This window comes from Ischnura elegans, chromosome 2 (assembly GCF_921293095.1).
Source record: "Ischnura elegans chromosome 2, ioIscEleg1.1, whole genome shotgun sequence".
NCBI classification, from domain to species: domain Eukaryota; kingdom Metazoa; phylum Arthropoda; class Insecta; order Odonata; family Coenagrionidae; genus Ischnura; species Ischnura elegans.
In genome coordinates, this window is record NC_060247.1 from 133,295,109 (window position 1) to 133,311,838 (window position 16,730).

The following is a 16,730-nucleotide window of genomic DNA, read 5'->3' on the forward strand; positions in this document are numbered from 1 at the left end:
GAGAGTCATCACTAATGTCTTTCTTCCTCTCTTTTCAGATAGTATAGGGATTCAGAATCATGGACGGAATGCGAGCTTTAGTGCTGCTCGCCCTGGTGGCCCTAGGGTCGTCCAGCGGCGCTAACGATGCCAAGGAGGCTTCGATACGCGGGCCGGGTCGTCAGTTGTTCACCTCGCTTCGCATCGAAGAGCCCCCTCCCGGCAGTCTGCTCACCGAAGTGGTCCGCGTGCCGTCGCACAGCAAGCAGGGCCCCGCGTCCACGCTCATCGTGCGCAAGGCCAAACAGCAGCACGCGCCCCTGTCTGCCGCGGCCGCCTCCTCGCCAGTGGGCATCGCTGTCCCACCGCCCGTGCTCATCTCCTCGGAGCCGCTGAAAATGGAGGAGAAGGAAGCGTCGCAGGCGGTCCGGAGCGGGAGGAAGCTGGAGCAGCAGCAGCAGAGGACCCACGTGGACTCTGACGGCATCGTGGTGATCGAGGGCATCCGGGTGCCGGACGACGAGGACGACAAGAGAGGAAAGGTGTGGAGGAACGCCAGGGTCATCAACAATCGACTCGTGCCAGGGATCACCCCCAACGACCAAGTGAGTAATGTGCACACAGGCAGGGGCGCAGCCAGGAATTACGGCTTGGGGGGGGGTTTAGGTGCACTAATACTGGGGTATGTGGTGGTATTGAATACCCGCCAGCATAAGCGATAGGTGCGAGATTATTAAATTGCGGAATTTTAGGGTAAACGGTTCAAAATGGTGAGTTTTACGTCGTTCTGAGGGATATTTTATTAATCCTTACACTATTCTATTCTATTAGTAATATCAATCCAATTAAGTAAAATGGATTAAACTTAAAGTTTTCTCTGAGCTCTGGGGGGGGGGGGGTTTAACCTCCGAAACCCCCCCCCTCGCTGCGCCACTGCACACAGGCACACGCAGGCAGGTGGTTCCAGGATAGGGGCAATGGGGGGCTACCTGGGGGTCCTGGGGCGCAACCTTCCAGCAGTTGTGTGGGTCCGGGAGGTTACGAAACTTTTGAGAATTTCGAGGATTGAGATAACACTTTAAGGCTGTCAATAATTTTCCAAAGAACTATGTTTTTAAAGCAAACATTTATGTTCATTTTTTATCAATTTGAGTTTTCTGGACTCTACTCCCCATGTGCATTCTGCAGCAGAACAAAATAACCGTTTTACCTGGCGTAAATTGGTTATTTCAGGGGGAATAAGTCCCTCTCTGGATCCGGATCTGGATATATGTCGTCCTAGAGGAGACTTTAGGTACCTCAGTTCCCCGAATTTATTTCCGTTGTGGCGACTTCCCGCGATAGACCTACTGAGGAGGCATACCACCCAACCCAGGGGCATGAATCCTCCGACGCCCCATTTTTCGATATTGCTACATATCATAATGCCGGTCAATAACGAAAAATGAATTTACCTTTCAGCGCTATTCAAGCGAATCATGAAGCCGATTCAATTTATAAGGATATATTTTCACGTGGGCTCCAATGGGGCTTCATCATCATCACTTGTCAGCAATCCTATGATTCAATTCAATTCTATTAATTTATTATCGTGGACCATTTGGCACATGAGATAATTTAGAAGTGCACAACAGTTAAGTAAAAATCATTTGAAATAGTACAGCAATACTCAATAAAAAAATACTACATCAAGACTCAGTAAATTCAAAAATTAGAGGAAAAAAAAACAAAAAACAAAAACAAAATATAAATATATACAAGCAAACCTATACGTACAATTGCATCCCGAATGCGGATACCCGGGTATCTAGCCACACAACATTTTCAGACATTGGTTCATTTCATTGGTTCGACGTAGCTCTCCACTCTATTCTCTTATCAGCTAATCATTTCACACCGACGTATTTTGTAGAACACTCTGATGAAATTGTGTCTGTTTCGTTTCGTGGTCTTTCACAGAATCCTCCCTCTGTGGAGACGAACGACGCGGAGGGACATCAGCGGGGTAGAATGCTGAGGTTCGGCGGGGGCAGCGAACCCTCCAACAACCAGGTCGTGAGTGCATCGCTGCTGTTCGACGGGGCGGCCGCCACTAGGAGGGAACCCATCACGGAGGCCGGGGTTCGAACCCCGGTGCTGCAGTACGCCCACCCGGAGCTGGGCATCCAGGAAGCGAGGCCCGCACCTTTGGAAGACGAGGAGCAAGAGTTCCAGGTGGATGCCTCGAGGGTCTCCTATCGAAACGTTCACTCCGAGGACGAGGACGGCATGCACGACGATCACAGTCCTTTCGCTTTCGAGCCGGCGGACGCGCAGACGTCGTCACTGCAGAGATCCCAGGACCAAGTGGACGCCCAGAGGAGGCAGGAGGGAGGCGGCAGACCCAAGACGCTCTCCTACTTCCTCTCCCCGCAAGACAACCTCGCCGAGACAGAGGACGAGAACGACGACTACTACAAGTACAAGGGATACAGACAGGGATACGGACCCTACTCCGGAGGCAAGAACCACTACAGGTATATAAATACACATTTTCTCCAAGGAAATATCATCTACATCTTCGTAATATCCCTTAACCCATAATAACCCAATGTTGCTTCTAAGCAACATCAAAGATATTATATGCTCTGTTTAGGAAATATCTAAACTACGCATTATTTTGTGTTGTTAATTGTAATGACGAAATATTCTGTTGCCTCAATAATTATGATTGATTGCAAAATTATCAAGTTTTCATAAGAAAAAATCTTGAAATTTGAATTCTCCCAAAAGTAGCTCTGGTTTGGAAGGGTTAAGCCGCTTCAATCAGTGGCGTAGCCAGGGGGGGGCGGGGGGTCCGGACTCCCCCTGAAATATTAAAACAAAATCATTGTCCTTCGTAAAAGAAAACAAAATATTGAAAAATCAGGAATTTACAAAATGTTTCTTAAATAAATTAAGTTTTTTCGTTTATTAAAAGTGTTAAAATTAGTTTAAAACCCATTACTTAGTGCCCGGTTTTTCAAAAATTTCCTCCCTGGTTTGGGGACCCCCCCCCCCCCCCGGACGAAAGTCCTGGCTACGGCACTGGCCTCAAAGGGCGTATCGCAGGGGATTTAAGGACACCTGCTGTTAACAAATAATAAGGAAATGCTCTGATGAAATTCCACGAAGAATTCATCAAAGTCCTTTATCGTTCGATGGAAAAACGAATTCCCAAATCTATCCTTCATCGGACTGTCTGTTCTGTTGGACCTGGAAATATAGTGAGGCTCTAAGATGATGTTATCCGTGTCGATATGAAAGATATCTATTCTCAATTGCTCAAGCGTCTTAGTTTAGCGCGCAACCTTCGAGTCTCTAGGCATTTGTGTTTACAGCTCATCCTTATTCATAATGAGATCTCTTAGATCATAATTCGCAAGGTTCATGATCATTGATAAATAAGTACTGGGCAATTGTAAAGAGAGCATGCAGACGTTGTTCATTCTATTTTCATCCATGTGGTTCCTTAATTATATCTGAAATCGCCTCTTTCATGAGGTTCTTATTTCAAAAATAGTTGTATTAATCCCTGAAATTGTTCATCCGCTTGGGGGCATGAGTCTCTCAGTATTTTTTTCAATGTGTGATATGCTCAACTGTGTCATCGTATTTCCTGAGATTTTCGTGATGATTTCTCTCAAAGTGATTGCAATTCCTCCAATTATGCTCAAGTCATTTGCCAGATTCTGGTCGAAGAATTTTATTAAAAATATTCTGCCAGAGCGATTGGACAAACTTCAAAATTAATATTATGGTGCACACATTTTGGTGATTGATGCTTATTGCATGGCCTGAATTACTGCATTACAGGTACAAGTACGCCCCACCCCAGGTCCCTGTTGTGCACAGACCGCACCTATCGCAGCCGCTGAGATACGCCGGCCCTTACGAGTCTTCCGGCAGCAGCAACGTCTACGCACCGCGCGCCCCGGGCAAGGGCTACTACCCCCCTCGTCCGCTGCCCCCGCCCCAGGGCCCGCCGCCCCCGGCCGCCCCCTTCCCCGACCTCAGCCTGCCCGCGGGTCTCTTCGAGGGCCTCATCTTCGACCACAGCGGCGCACTCGGCAAGTCCCTGTGGCAGAGAATCAGCGATCACATCCGATCGCACGTGCAGACCGGAGTGGAGAAGGTGTCCGACTTCACCCGGCCCGTCATGCAGCCCATCGTGGAAGCCACGCGGAAGATCTCACACAACCTCGGGCTCACGAAGCAATCGCCAGAGTCGGAGGCTGACGAGAAGGTTCGTATGAGTGTGGAGTGATATCAGCAAAATGTCCCTTCGGTTTTATTACTGTCAATAAATCAATATCAAGGCAACTACAAGGAAGAAAAAATATGCCTCTAGGAGCAATAAAATGACCAAAACATTGACTTAATGGTAGAAAATATAAAAATAAATTGTAATCATTGTCATTACTCATCAAAATGAAACTGCAAAGGTCATATAAATACTCGCCAAAATTTTTTTCGCGTGCTTACTCATATCTCTCAATCATTTTACTTCATAAAAAACTATTTATTTTGTTTTATTGCAAAAAACGCTATCGTAACATTTATTTATGTAAAAATATTGTATATCTTTGTATTTTATATTGTTCTTATGCTTTTCTTTCATAGCCCTGATGATAGTTTAAAATAAACAGAAACGTTGGTTTTAACTATTTTGCATCACATACGTTGACCTACACTCCAAGAACTATTTTAGCATTAATCATTTTACTTAAACTGACAACTGAAACATGTACGCCATTTTAAATATCTTTTGTCAATTGACTGGTTGGAGTGATTTTTAATTCGGGGCGTTCGGTGTGTGCTTGTACTAACTGCTAACAGATGGCATATTATTAGAGTATTCTACCGATTAAGGTAGGGGTCCATGGAGTATTTAATAAGTGGCATAGACTCTCCCCTCATAGACTTCCCTCTTTAATTCACAGTAAGGCCAACTTCCTTTCATTCCATCGAAACACCCTTTTGTCTTCCTTTCTCTCCCGCTTTTACACAACATTCTACCCTCTAAAATAGAAAAAATATGCCTCTTGGGGAAGTAAAATTACCAAAACAACGATAACAAACAAAAGAGCGTTCTCAACATCCTCTCCCTGCTCAACACTCGCTCCATCCAAACCTTCTGTCACCTCCGTATTTCATCGGGTAGCAGCCACTCCTCACTCACCATGTCCAGCACTTCATGGTATGGATTGGGGTCGTGAAATAAGTTGCAATCCGACGAATGACTCAAATCATTAGCTGACCCATCTTAGCCTAGCCCTCTCTAGGTAACCCTTTCTGACACAGTTTTTTCTGAGAGAATCAATTTTGAAGCTTTGCCTTTTAAATGGTGCACTATGTCCACTCAATCGTTATCATCACGGTGACTAAGTATCTACCCATAAAGCTTTATAGCAAAGGACTGATCGGATCGGACACCGAGTTACAATTTATAATTGTCCCTTGGTCCGTTAAGAATTGACATATACAGTCGTAAAGCCGATTTAGGAAATATTCTTCCTTCCATCTTAAATCGGCCTTTGGATTTCATGCCTTAATTAGCATATCCTCAATTGGTCCAACTGCAGTCCGGCCGCCGAGAGTTGACCGTTGACAGCTAGAGGGAGTAGGGGCCAAGAGTGCCAGGTAAGAAAGGGAAACGCCCACCTCACATGTAAACAAAAGGGTCCCGTGAAGAAAGCAGCCAGAAGGGACGACGAGCACGAAGGATCCGAAGGAAGAATCCTTTATTTTGGCGATTCGCAGAAAGGGTTTGTTTCAGTGCTTCATGCGCATGTGACAACGTCGTATGACTAGGCAAAGGTGTGAGGTGCATTTGAGGGACAGCGATTGGTTGCAAACAATGTTGGCGCAAGGTTCTTCGCCCCTCCTTTGAAAGTACCACCGGACAACTCTCGCCGGTAGGACTGTAGTAGCTGAACCTAATCATATTCAGAGTAGTGTATATTGGCGTTAAAAGTGTTTGACGAATGGAATGACTCTCGCAGGTGGGCGTGGTGGGTGCAGCCGCGACCACTGGTGGCCTGGCGCAGACCTTGGCATCCCCTGCCGTGCTCCTTCCGGCGCTTGGCATCATGGCGGGCGGCGCGGCGCTGGGTCTGGGTGCCGTGGCTGTGGGGCGCTTCGTGGACCACACTTCCAAGTCGTCGGTGGTGTACGCGGACGTCAACGACGACATAGGCGCTCCTTTGGACGACGACGCGAGGTCTTCGGGACAGAGGAGGCGTCGCTCCGTGAACGGATTGGGGGAGAGCGGCGAATCGGACGAGAACTTCTTGGATCGGCTCGAGGTGCGCCACGAGGCGGTGATGAGCAAACTGCAGCAGTACGGGGTGGACGCGTGGAAAGAGACGCCGTGCGCCAAGCGCATCTTCTGCGACGTCATGACCCAGCAGCCCGAAGACACCGTCGTGCTCATGGAGAAGAGGATGTCCACGTTCCTATCGCTGTGAGTAGCGTGTCTCTTAAAAATTCATATTTTTTTTGTTCCCAAACATTAATAATTACGACAGCTATAAGATCAGAAAAATGTTTAAAGGGTGTGTGTGCAGCATCAAGTCATCCGTCACTGGGACTTGATCCGTGGAGCCTCTGATTCGTAGTATGATACTTTACCCACTACACCACCGGAACGATTGGGTTCTAAGGCAGTCTCAATGCCCAATATGCCGGCTGTGTCCACTGATGTCCCGACGAGAGTAGATTCCATTCTAGGTGAGTCGAGGGCGAAGCATACTTCAGAGAATATGGCGTAGAATTCGTAGCTGGATCTTTTGCGCCTTGTCATAATGCGACGGGCATGATTATTTCCCCGGTATAAGGGATGTATTGCTTTTAAAACTCCCGGTTGTATGAGAGCATTACGAGGGCAAAATTTTTGAAGACAAGTAGTTCCTGAACTGGCCGCTCTCAGACGTCAACGAGCTTTGCGTTAATTTTTTCCACCACAGTACGTGTACGGTGAAAATAACTTATATTTAGCTATGATGAAAATAATCATTTGCCTTATCCATAGTGGAGAGCTTTCAAAATAACTTATTTGTTGGAAATATTATCCATCTAAGTTTCGTTGTAAAAGATCATTACTTGGTGCTTTCCACAATGAGAAATAAAAAGAAAAAATTAGAAAGTTTTTTTATAGGGATTGAATTAGCTTGAATAAATTGATAGTCAACATGATCGAAAAAAGAATAACGTAAAGCGCGACCGAAACAATTAAAATTGTTATTTGATACTCTGGAAACAGATTTGTATCGACATCTTGCAGTGCCGAACTTCTCTTCTGATTCATGTGGCAGTGTTGGGAGCTCACTTTTTTACAAACACATTTGCTCCTCATAAAAGTTTATGAGGTCTTCTACAGCGTTTCTCTCTCAAGCGGCCATGATGTCAATACTCATCCCATCTACAAGGTAGCGCGTGGAAGGCTATAGAAACTTCACTAATTGTTCGCAATGCTTTGACATCATTTGAGATTCAGTAGAAATTTGATCCGTTAAATAAAAGACGAATTTGATGGAAACGAATGGATTCAAGAGCATTCAAAACGAAATGTTTGCAGTCATGACGATTAATATTGCGTAATATCCATTCGAGAAAGATTGTTCAACGAGTTTTGATTGGAAATTGACGAGAATTTTATGGTGTGAAACCGCGTTAAGAAAGAATTATAATAACATGTACTCAATCATATTTGGCTACATAGGGACGCGGGTTTCTAAGTAACTGATCGAGTACTCAATGATCTATGTATTCTATTTCAGTGCTCAAGTAGTCTTACAATCTGAATTTGATCTTTTTGGAGGTGGTCATTATAGTACTTGCATAGTAAAGATCAAACAAAATGTGTACTTTCTCATACTTGGTTTGACGAGGCCGTTGGGGTTATCTGGGGTGCTCTGTATCTGGTCAAAAGGTTCAGGGGCGCAGCTAGGAATTAAGGGTCAGAGGGTTCAAGTGTAATTAATACCGGGGTGTTTGGAGGTGTGGTATACCCACCAGGATAAGCGGTAGATGCGATATTAATAAATAGCGTAATTTTAAGATGAATGGTTCAAAATGGTGAGTTTTACGGCTTTCTGGGGGATGTTATATTAATCCTTACACTATTCTAATAGTAATATCAATCCAATTAAGCAAAATCGATTAAACTTAAAAATTTCTCTGAGCTCTGAGAAGGGGGGGGTTTATCCCCCAAAACCCCCCCTCGCTGCGCAACTGCTTTATTACCTATTACCACCATCATCAGCCCCAGCCAGCCTTGTCTAACCATCGTAAATGACTCGTTTTTTGACGATATAACAGCCGAAATTCCTTGCTATATGCAGCAGAAAATTTCCGACGCTAAATATTTAATCAATATCGTATGAATTTTGCATGCGTACCACACGTATTTTAAAGCTAAAGCAAATTAATCGCCGAGTCTATTAGTACTAAAATCCTAAGATTGGTATACGACAGCCTTCCATTTCTCACTATCCCCGGCTAAGATAAATGGTTCAAAATGGTGAGTTTTACGGCTTTCTGGGGGATATTTTATTAATCCTTAAATTAGTCTAATAGTAATATCAATCCAAGTAAGTAAAATGGATTAAACTAAATAATTTCTATTAGCTCTGGGGGGGTTTTTTATCCCCCAAACCCTCCCACCCTCCCTGCGCCACTGGAAGGGCTCAAGTTGTGAATCTGGGCGTTAAAACCTTCCGCCACTACTTTCCAAACTCAACCCCACTCCCCAACCAACGTATATAAACGTCGGAGGGAAGAAGAAGAAGACTTCTTCTTCCCCCCCCCCCCCCATCATTTTCCACTCGCCTTGTCGTCCTTGCGGCCAATTGCAGGAATGCCGCGACTAATTTCGGGGAGGCGAAACTTTCTTCGGGGGCCCCGCGGGTAAGGAATGCGCACTCGTAAAGAAGACGTGTCCCACATTAATTAACATACGACCTTCAAAAAATATCCGGAACCGGATTACCTCCAGTGCGAAAGTCTCGTCAGACGACTCGTCAGGCGTTTTTCTTTTTCGCAAATTAAATAAACGGGACTGTTGGACGCCGATGGAGATGCAGAGCGGATGATCTACCGGTGACATCATTTCGCGATTGGCTTTCGCGTAAACGAGGTGCAAAATTTTAGTCCCTCAGAGCAGTGTAAGAATACTATGCTCAACTTCGGAAAAGTCGTCTAAACGGCTGAAAATCGGTTGAAATGGTCTTCGGGTGTCCTGGATCAAAATCTCCAAGGTCCCGAAAAATCCCATTCGGGGTACATGCCGCCATATTGGGAAATTGACCGCCATATTGGATTGCCACCAAGCATCCTTTTAAACTTAACTCCGATTAATTAGTTATAAATTCGTATGTAGTATACCTACAAACTCCAGGTTTTCTTATATCTGTGTGTTGAACTATAGAAAGTAACTGAAAATCTGCATAATATAATTTACATAAGGTTAAAGATGCCTAAGAAACGCGTGATAAGGGAAGCGTGGTTATTATTTCCTTACACCTCTTGCGTAATATGTACATCGTCATTTCAGTGGGCCCTCTCGGCCCCCCATTTTCGTTCCATGACATTTTATATTTATTTTCATATTTATGATGATAATATTAGGTATGAAGGAGTATATCCTACAAGCCGCGGCCATGACCTCTCGTATCATTCATTGAAATAATTCGCAGTATGGAATTCAACTTTTATATTTATTTTTCGAATTACGGAGGGGGCCTTGGCCCTTCCTCCCTCCTCATGTGTCCCAAGCCAAACCAGTAGGGGTCGACAACCTTTTCTTTCCTGGGGGCCGCGATTTTTAATTGACGTAAAGGGCGCATCTGCATCTATATTATACCTTGCGAGCCACCTTTAGGATGTTTGGCAGGGGGCATATATTTGTTGGAAATAAATGGCCATAATATTTCGCAACATATGTACAGATATGACAGGCGCAGCAAGCATTACTTCTGTAAGAAATGAATCAATGTACTGGGCCATGAAAAGGTATGATTTATTTTTTTAATTCCCGATGTAGTTACAAAAATTCACCGTATTTTCGCGGAAAACTTGGGGGCATTTATCATACAGTACACAGTTCATTCAATATACTTACTCCATTTGTAATCCCCTTAGATTGAGACCTAAAATATCAATTTACAGACATCTGTCCGTTTCTTCTGAATTTCACTGCATCGAAATATATCATAAAAAGAGGCCTCGGAACCAGTTCCAGCGAGAATCAAGATGTATTTTCACCACCAATGACACGAGTGTTGAAACCGATCGGGGTTTTTTAAATAAAAATTCGTCTACAACATAATAAATTTTAATTTAATAATTTAAGAAAATACTGCAGTACTTGCTGGGTCAATTAATTAATAGCGTTCTTTAATTCCGATCGGTGGGTAAGCATGTAAGTCGAGGAGCGGTTTTCCGTAATCTAGGGTGAGGAAAATTCCGTGACGTCACTGGGCTGGATCTATAGCTTTCATCCGCTATTGATCCGAGCCACAGAAATCTGCGTGAAATGGCCCAGATAGTCTCAGATGACCGCAGACGCCGAAGAGGAGGAGCCTCGTCTCTTTCGGCGCCTCTCGGATAACTCGCTCGTCTCAAACTTATGCCACCACCACCTTGAATTTTGGATGATTGTGTCTGAAGGATTGTGTCCCTTGCCACCATTTGCCCACCATCTCAAAATGGAAACTTTTACCCCAGTATTTCCTAAGACATATTTTTTTAATTATTATTATTTTTTTCTTATCTTGACCTCGTTTAACATGTTAATATATTTCCTGGAGTTTAGGTCAACGTTTTTATTTAATCAATCAAAATTAATGGTAACTAAGTGTGGCAATACCTTAGAAACATAATATCAATAAATATGTACAAAGTTAAGGTATGTCAAAATTTTTTTTGTGTATTCTGTTCTTATATATATTTAAATTATATTATTGTAAAAAAACGCAATCGTAACATTTATTTATGTAAAAATATTATATATCTTTGTTATCTTTGTATTTTATATTGTTCTTATGTTTTTTCTTTCATAGCCCTGATAATAGTTTAAAATAAACAGAAACGTTGGCTAGATTACTTGTGTGCATAACATACGTTGACCTAGACTCGAGGAAATATTTTAACATATATTTTTTTTAATGTCTGAGATACAAGCAAATTAGGAAAAAGGTTTACTTAATATATCTTATACTTTTGAGATGATAGCTTAAGGTTTTACCTTGAAAATCATCGTCAAAAAAGGACTAATTGAGCGGAAACTAGGAGGCATCTCCAGGATAGCCGCTGAGGTTAATCATAAATAATCAAAGTCTGTTTTTTTTGTCATAATTATTCTATTTAATCTTTCTACAATCTTACAGCGCTATTTAAATGGAAACAGTCAATAGGTATTCTTTAGCAAAAGAAGCATTTTGCCTTATACTGCAATCTCCGTATTAAAATACCAATTGATAATAACTTATTATCAACTGCTAATTAGCATTATTATCAAAATTAACCAATTTATTTACTTATCTACCCTTTGCATATTATTGAGAATCGTAGATTTTCATAATTTATGACATATGTTTTTCTACTGATAAGATTTAATTTCACTAATGTGAATCCGTGATGAAGTTGTTATCTCTACCGCCTTACACGCAGATGGTCCCCGGTTCGATCCCGGATGAAATTAATTTTTTGTCGGTCTCGGTGTCGGTGGGTTTAAGTCCTGGCCTGCAGCACAGGTGGTCGCGGGATCGAATCCCGCCTGAGTAGGTTGCTCTTATCCATGGCATGGATGTTCGTGTACCTTTGATTGCTAAAGCCTATGGATAACTAGATGTTAAGGCCATATGTTTGCTGTTTTCGATAGTATGGAGATAAATAAACAAATAAATAAAATTGGTGTCTCATCGCTTAAGTACGATAACCTGCGCATTATACACGTTTTGTATTCACCCAGATAAAACTTAATAGAGACTGTAATAATCGTATCAAATAATCTCCAACACTCGTTTTATTGTTCAAATGTTATCATTGAGGAAAATTGTGATATCGTGCTCTTTATTTTCTCTTCCCGTTCATTTCACTCCGCTTGCCTTTCATAGAAACCGCCGTTGTTCACATTATTGCTGAAAATGTTGAAAGGATTATATTTTTTCTTATTTTCATGGATATGGTTATCATGCGTTTATTTAAATGAACCAAATTGTATTACGTTTTCACGGGCACTTTAGTGTGTGCTGGCAAGATCTGTCATATGGAAGAAAAGGAACGGGCTGAGCCTTCTTACCAATCACAAAATTTGATCACTACGCTACAACGCCTTATTTGCAGCTTACTTTTAATTCTTCTTTTCACACCCATATGATGATGTAACGCCGTCTATATTTAAATGAACCTCAGAAGTTTAGTGGGCTGTACGATATTATTAAAATGAGACATTGCAATATCGTGCTTAACATCATACTAGATATGGCTGTACGATAGTTCATGCGGCTCTCCGGCAGAAAAGTTTGTATATTGTTGATCTAGAACACTCGTTCCAACGACCTTAGATCCATCACAGCTAGAACAAGGAGAAAGAGAAAACTGGAATCTCTAGTTCAGTCGTCGCAGATCAGCGAATCTGCATTTGTGGGTTAGCAGACCAGACCATGGCAACACATGTCAACAAATGGAGGGAAAGGCCACGACGCGTTGATGTTCGAACGAACATCTTGGAACAATGTGAAATGTACGGGAAATCCTTTTCTTTTCGCCTTCTCCTCTTGAGCGGACGCTTTCGATTCCGTTCGTCGAAGCCTCTTTTTTATGGCCTCGCGAGAGAAACTAGCTCGCGAAATTACTGCTCTCGCTATTTCCCGACTCATATTCCGAAAGCGCGCGCAGATCTGGAGTCTCTCTCGAAGGAATTCCCGATTTGAGCTAGTTTTTTTATGACAATTAACCCAGACTCAGGGGAAAAATATACACAAGCGCTTATAACGATTGCACAATAACCAAAAGATAAAGGCAACACTGAATCCATAGCATCCGAACTATTCTAGAAAATGGAAACAGTTAGCTTGATATATGCTTATAATAAAACCAGAGGTTTTTATGCTCCCCTCGGCCTTTACTTGCTCCGCAGCCATCTTGCGCACTCTTGTTAAGGTATATATCGTCTTGGGGATGGACTCTAGCTTGTATGAAATCATCTAGATGTCGTATGAACTTGAACATTGCCGTATCAAACTGTTGTGAAAATTTAAATCATATGCGATTAGGTGCATTGCGCACAGAAAAAGTACATGAGCGAACGCTTTTGCTTACATTCAACACTGTTGTACTTGTAGAAATCTCGCCAAAAATATATGGTAACTAGTTGGTGCATCTTATTGATCTATTGAAGCTAAGTGCTAACAACATCTTACATGAAAATCAGTGGACCCCAGTAAATTTGACTGTGTAATGTGTTTTTAATCTCTCTAATTAAAACCCGTTATTGCTCCACTGATATCACCTTTCTCACATGATCCTGACTTTTATCTGATACAGAATATTTCAACCTTTTAAATTTTTATGTTTATTTCTCATTTTTTAATAAATCAGAAAATTCGACATCCATGGAACAATATTTAGTTTTACAGAACTGGGAAAATCTTAAGTAATCGTTAAAACTGCCAACGGCACCATGATCATTTATGAGTACATTAACTTTAAGTTTTTCCTGGATACACACAATTCCTTATACCACTTTTCCATTTATATAAGAGCGCGACCCGGGTTTCAATGAATAGTAATTAGCGCCTCATGATGATGATTATTCATTGAAACTCAGGTCGCGCTCTTATATAAATGAAAAAGTGTTATAAGTAATTGTGTGATATCCAGGAAAAACTTAAAATGGAATACCACAAGGTTAACGAAGAGTTAGTGAATTTTGTACATTAACTTTACTGCCAATTGAAGTGATGACGTTTGTAATTTATCGGTCGAGTGGCGTCCCATATGGCTTCTTCTTCTTCCGAGTACAGAGCCTCCAATGATGATTTTCTCCTATACCTCTCACCTGCTTTGACTCACTTCAACGGATTATATTTCTCCCAACCCACTTTCTTCGCGAGGTCACCCTCCGCCACCCATGAGGCATCTCAGAAAAAGAGATATGCTCTTCTTACGACTCTTGTACATTTTTCCTCTTTTGACCGTAAACGTCTAGCCCCATAAAGTTTTACGTTCCACACGGCTACAATCACTGAGTGTACGTTTGCCTTGGAATGGAAGTCACTGCGGCAGATGCTGCGTACGAGTCGTGGAATGGGATGTGCTTGACATAGATCGGAACTATTCGGATCGGTCATAATTTCCAACTCTCGTAGTGCAGGCTATTCGAGTTCTCCACCGGGTAATCTCCTCCATGGCTGCCGACGTTTTGGGGTACGAGTCGCACTCCAACTTCAGGGCTGAGTGTCATTTCTCAGAAGGTGTTCGCCTTATATAGCGTGCCGGGATGTCAGGTTCCCTCTGATTGGTCCTTGGTATTAGCCAATCGGATTTTATTCAATACGGGTTTCCATACGTTACTGCGGGAGTAACCGTCATCTCTGTTGAAGTTTTTGTCCGTTAGCCGGATCTCTATGGCTTCCTTCGTAATTCTTTCTCAATAATTCTTTTCTCGAGAGATGATTTTCACATCTTCCCAATGGATGGCGTGGTTCTGGTTGATGCCGTGTTCGGCCACCTCAACCAGAACCACGCCATCCGAGAAATGACACTCAGCCCTGAAGATGGAGTACGACTCGTACCCCGAAACGTCGGCAGCCATGGAGGAGATTACCCGGTGGGGAACTCGAATAGCCTTCACTACCAGCATACGCCGGGAAAGCATCCGATTTTTTTTCATTTCGAACTGTCATTTGCACATTTTGCTACTGTAGATTGTGATAGTGATTTTAAAAATGAGGACACATGCACGATTTTTCTTCTCGAGCTATTCGCGACGAAAACTCGACAGACTTATAACCCTTCCGCAATTAAGTTGGGGACGTCACGACCTTATGCAGAGCGGAGCACCGATTCTCAGCTATTCCGCAGCCTTATGTATGGGCTTCGCAGGCTCTGCCGTTTTCCTCATTCTTGCGAACGATCATTTGCCTCAATGAAAATTTCACCTCGAACGAGTAAATGTAGCAGAACTCTAAAGAAGTCACCGACTCATAAAAATTGAAAGAAAACTTTCACGTTTTACTTTATATTTTACAAATACGAGGAAACGGCTGAGCGATGGAGATTTATTTCTTTGTTACTCGCCTCTCTTTCAATCCCCCTAATTGTTTTTTTTTATGAATTTAGCGATTTTGGGTGGTGGTGGAGGACTCCATTCTCTATTCTTCCCCTCTTTTTCCCCTCCCCCTAAATAAATTCCGTGGGTCGCGGCGGCGTTAGTCATCTGTCTGCAAGGGGATGATGCGTGGGGGTTGTGGGAGGGGTGATGATGGAGAAAGCTTTGACCCTCGTCTCGCCACCACTCGGTCGCCGGGGCGATGAACTCCTCATTCAAACACCCCACCAAACTTACACACTCACGTACAATTCCCATGACACAGCCGATTGCCGTCAATAATACATCTATCAAGATTATTTTGCGTGCTTCAATCTTTGGGTAATCTTATTTAGTTCTCAAAATACCAGAATACGACGTACAATCATGTTAACAGAATACATGGTAATTATAGACTACCCAGTATCCACGCTGCGTAACAGGAAGTGGTAAGGATAATTCAAGATCACAGAAGAAAGTGGCCATTGTTCCTAAAAATAAACAGTACAGCACTTTATGTATCAAAGTTTTCATTTTTCTTTACTCTTGGGAATCCTCAACTACTGCATTATCTAACATCATTTCCGTGGCGAAGTAACAGAACTTGTCTACATTAATCTTCAATTCAGACAATGCAGTATATCGGTCTCGGTGTTTATGAAATAACGCCGTGGGTATTGGCATATCATGTCAAAAAATCTTCGCTACTTGTTTCCGCGTCCTATTAAGTGTACTGTCCCGTTAGGCCAATCCAAAGGGATATTGTGTCCTATAAACCCTCGCCGAAATCTAGGTTCAACAATGGGTGATCTGATAGCACAATCGGTAGGGCACCCGATCGGACATCGGAAGGTTCTGGGTTCGAGTCCCAGTAAGGCTGTAAAGTAACGCACTGATTATCGTATTCAACTACCGTCCACGTCATTGTTTTCTTCGTCCATTTTCAGCTGTGTTCCCAAATATCGGTGGCGGCGGGGTAACGTCCTCGCCTGCCAAACAAGAGGTCGCGGGTTCGAGTCCCGCCTGCGTAGGTTTCCTCGGTCCAGGGCATGGTCGTTTGTGTACGTTTACTTGTTACATTTGTTGAACACCCTGGAGTAAAATGGCCAATAAGAGCTGTGGTTTCCGGTGGTTTGAGAATAATATAAAACAATTGTTTTTCTCTTTTGTCAACTTACACGTATCCATTCTTTCGCTTGTGGCACACTGTGAATGAATGAATGTATTGGTAGAAACGTACACCGGATATAACGCCCTTCTCCACTTCGTCCGATTCTCCGGCTTGAGTTCACTTTCCCCTTCCCCGCCCCGTGCCCGGCTCTCCACTCGCAGGTTCGCTGTACCCATGACATTGCCCTCTTCGCTGCCAATGGGGTCATTCACTCAGACGCGAGATTAAAATATCACGGCAGATGCA

At 43.0% G+C, this 16,730-nt stretch overlaps 1 protein-coding gene across 1 annotated transcript in view; it reads left to right on the forward strand.

Moving 5' to 3' along the window:
• The window catches only part of LOC124154658, a 67,063-nt gene that overhangs the window by 23,467 nt on the left and 26,866 nt on the right, over nucleotides 1-16,730 (forward strand). Inside the window, exons 2-5 of the mRNA XM_046528513.1 lie at nucleotides 39-584; nucleotides 1,939-2,495; nucleotides 3,814-4,243; nucleotides 6,003-6,463. Coding sequence (XP_046384469.1) covers nucleotides 60-584; nucleotides 1,939-2,495; nucleotides 3,814-4,243; nucleotides 6,003-6,463 — 1,973 coding nt within the window. The 5' untranslated portion in view covers nucleotides 39-59. The remainder of the gene's footprint in view (nucleotides 1-38; nucleotides 585-1,938; nucleotides 2,496-3,813; nucleotides 4,244-6,002; nucleotides 6,464-16,730) is intronic.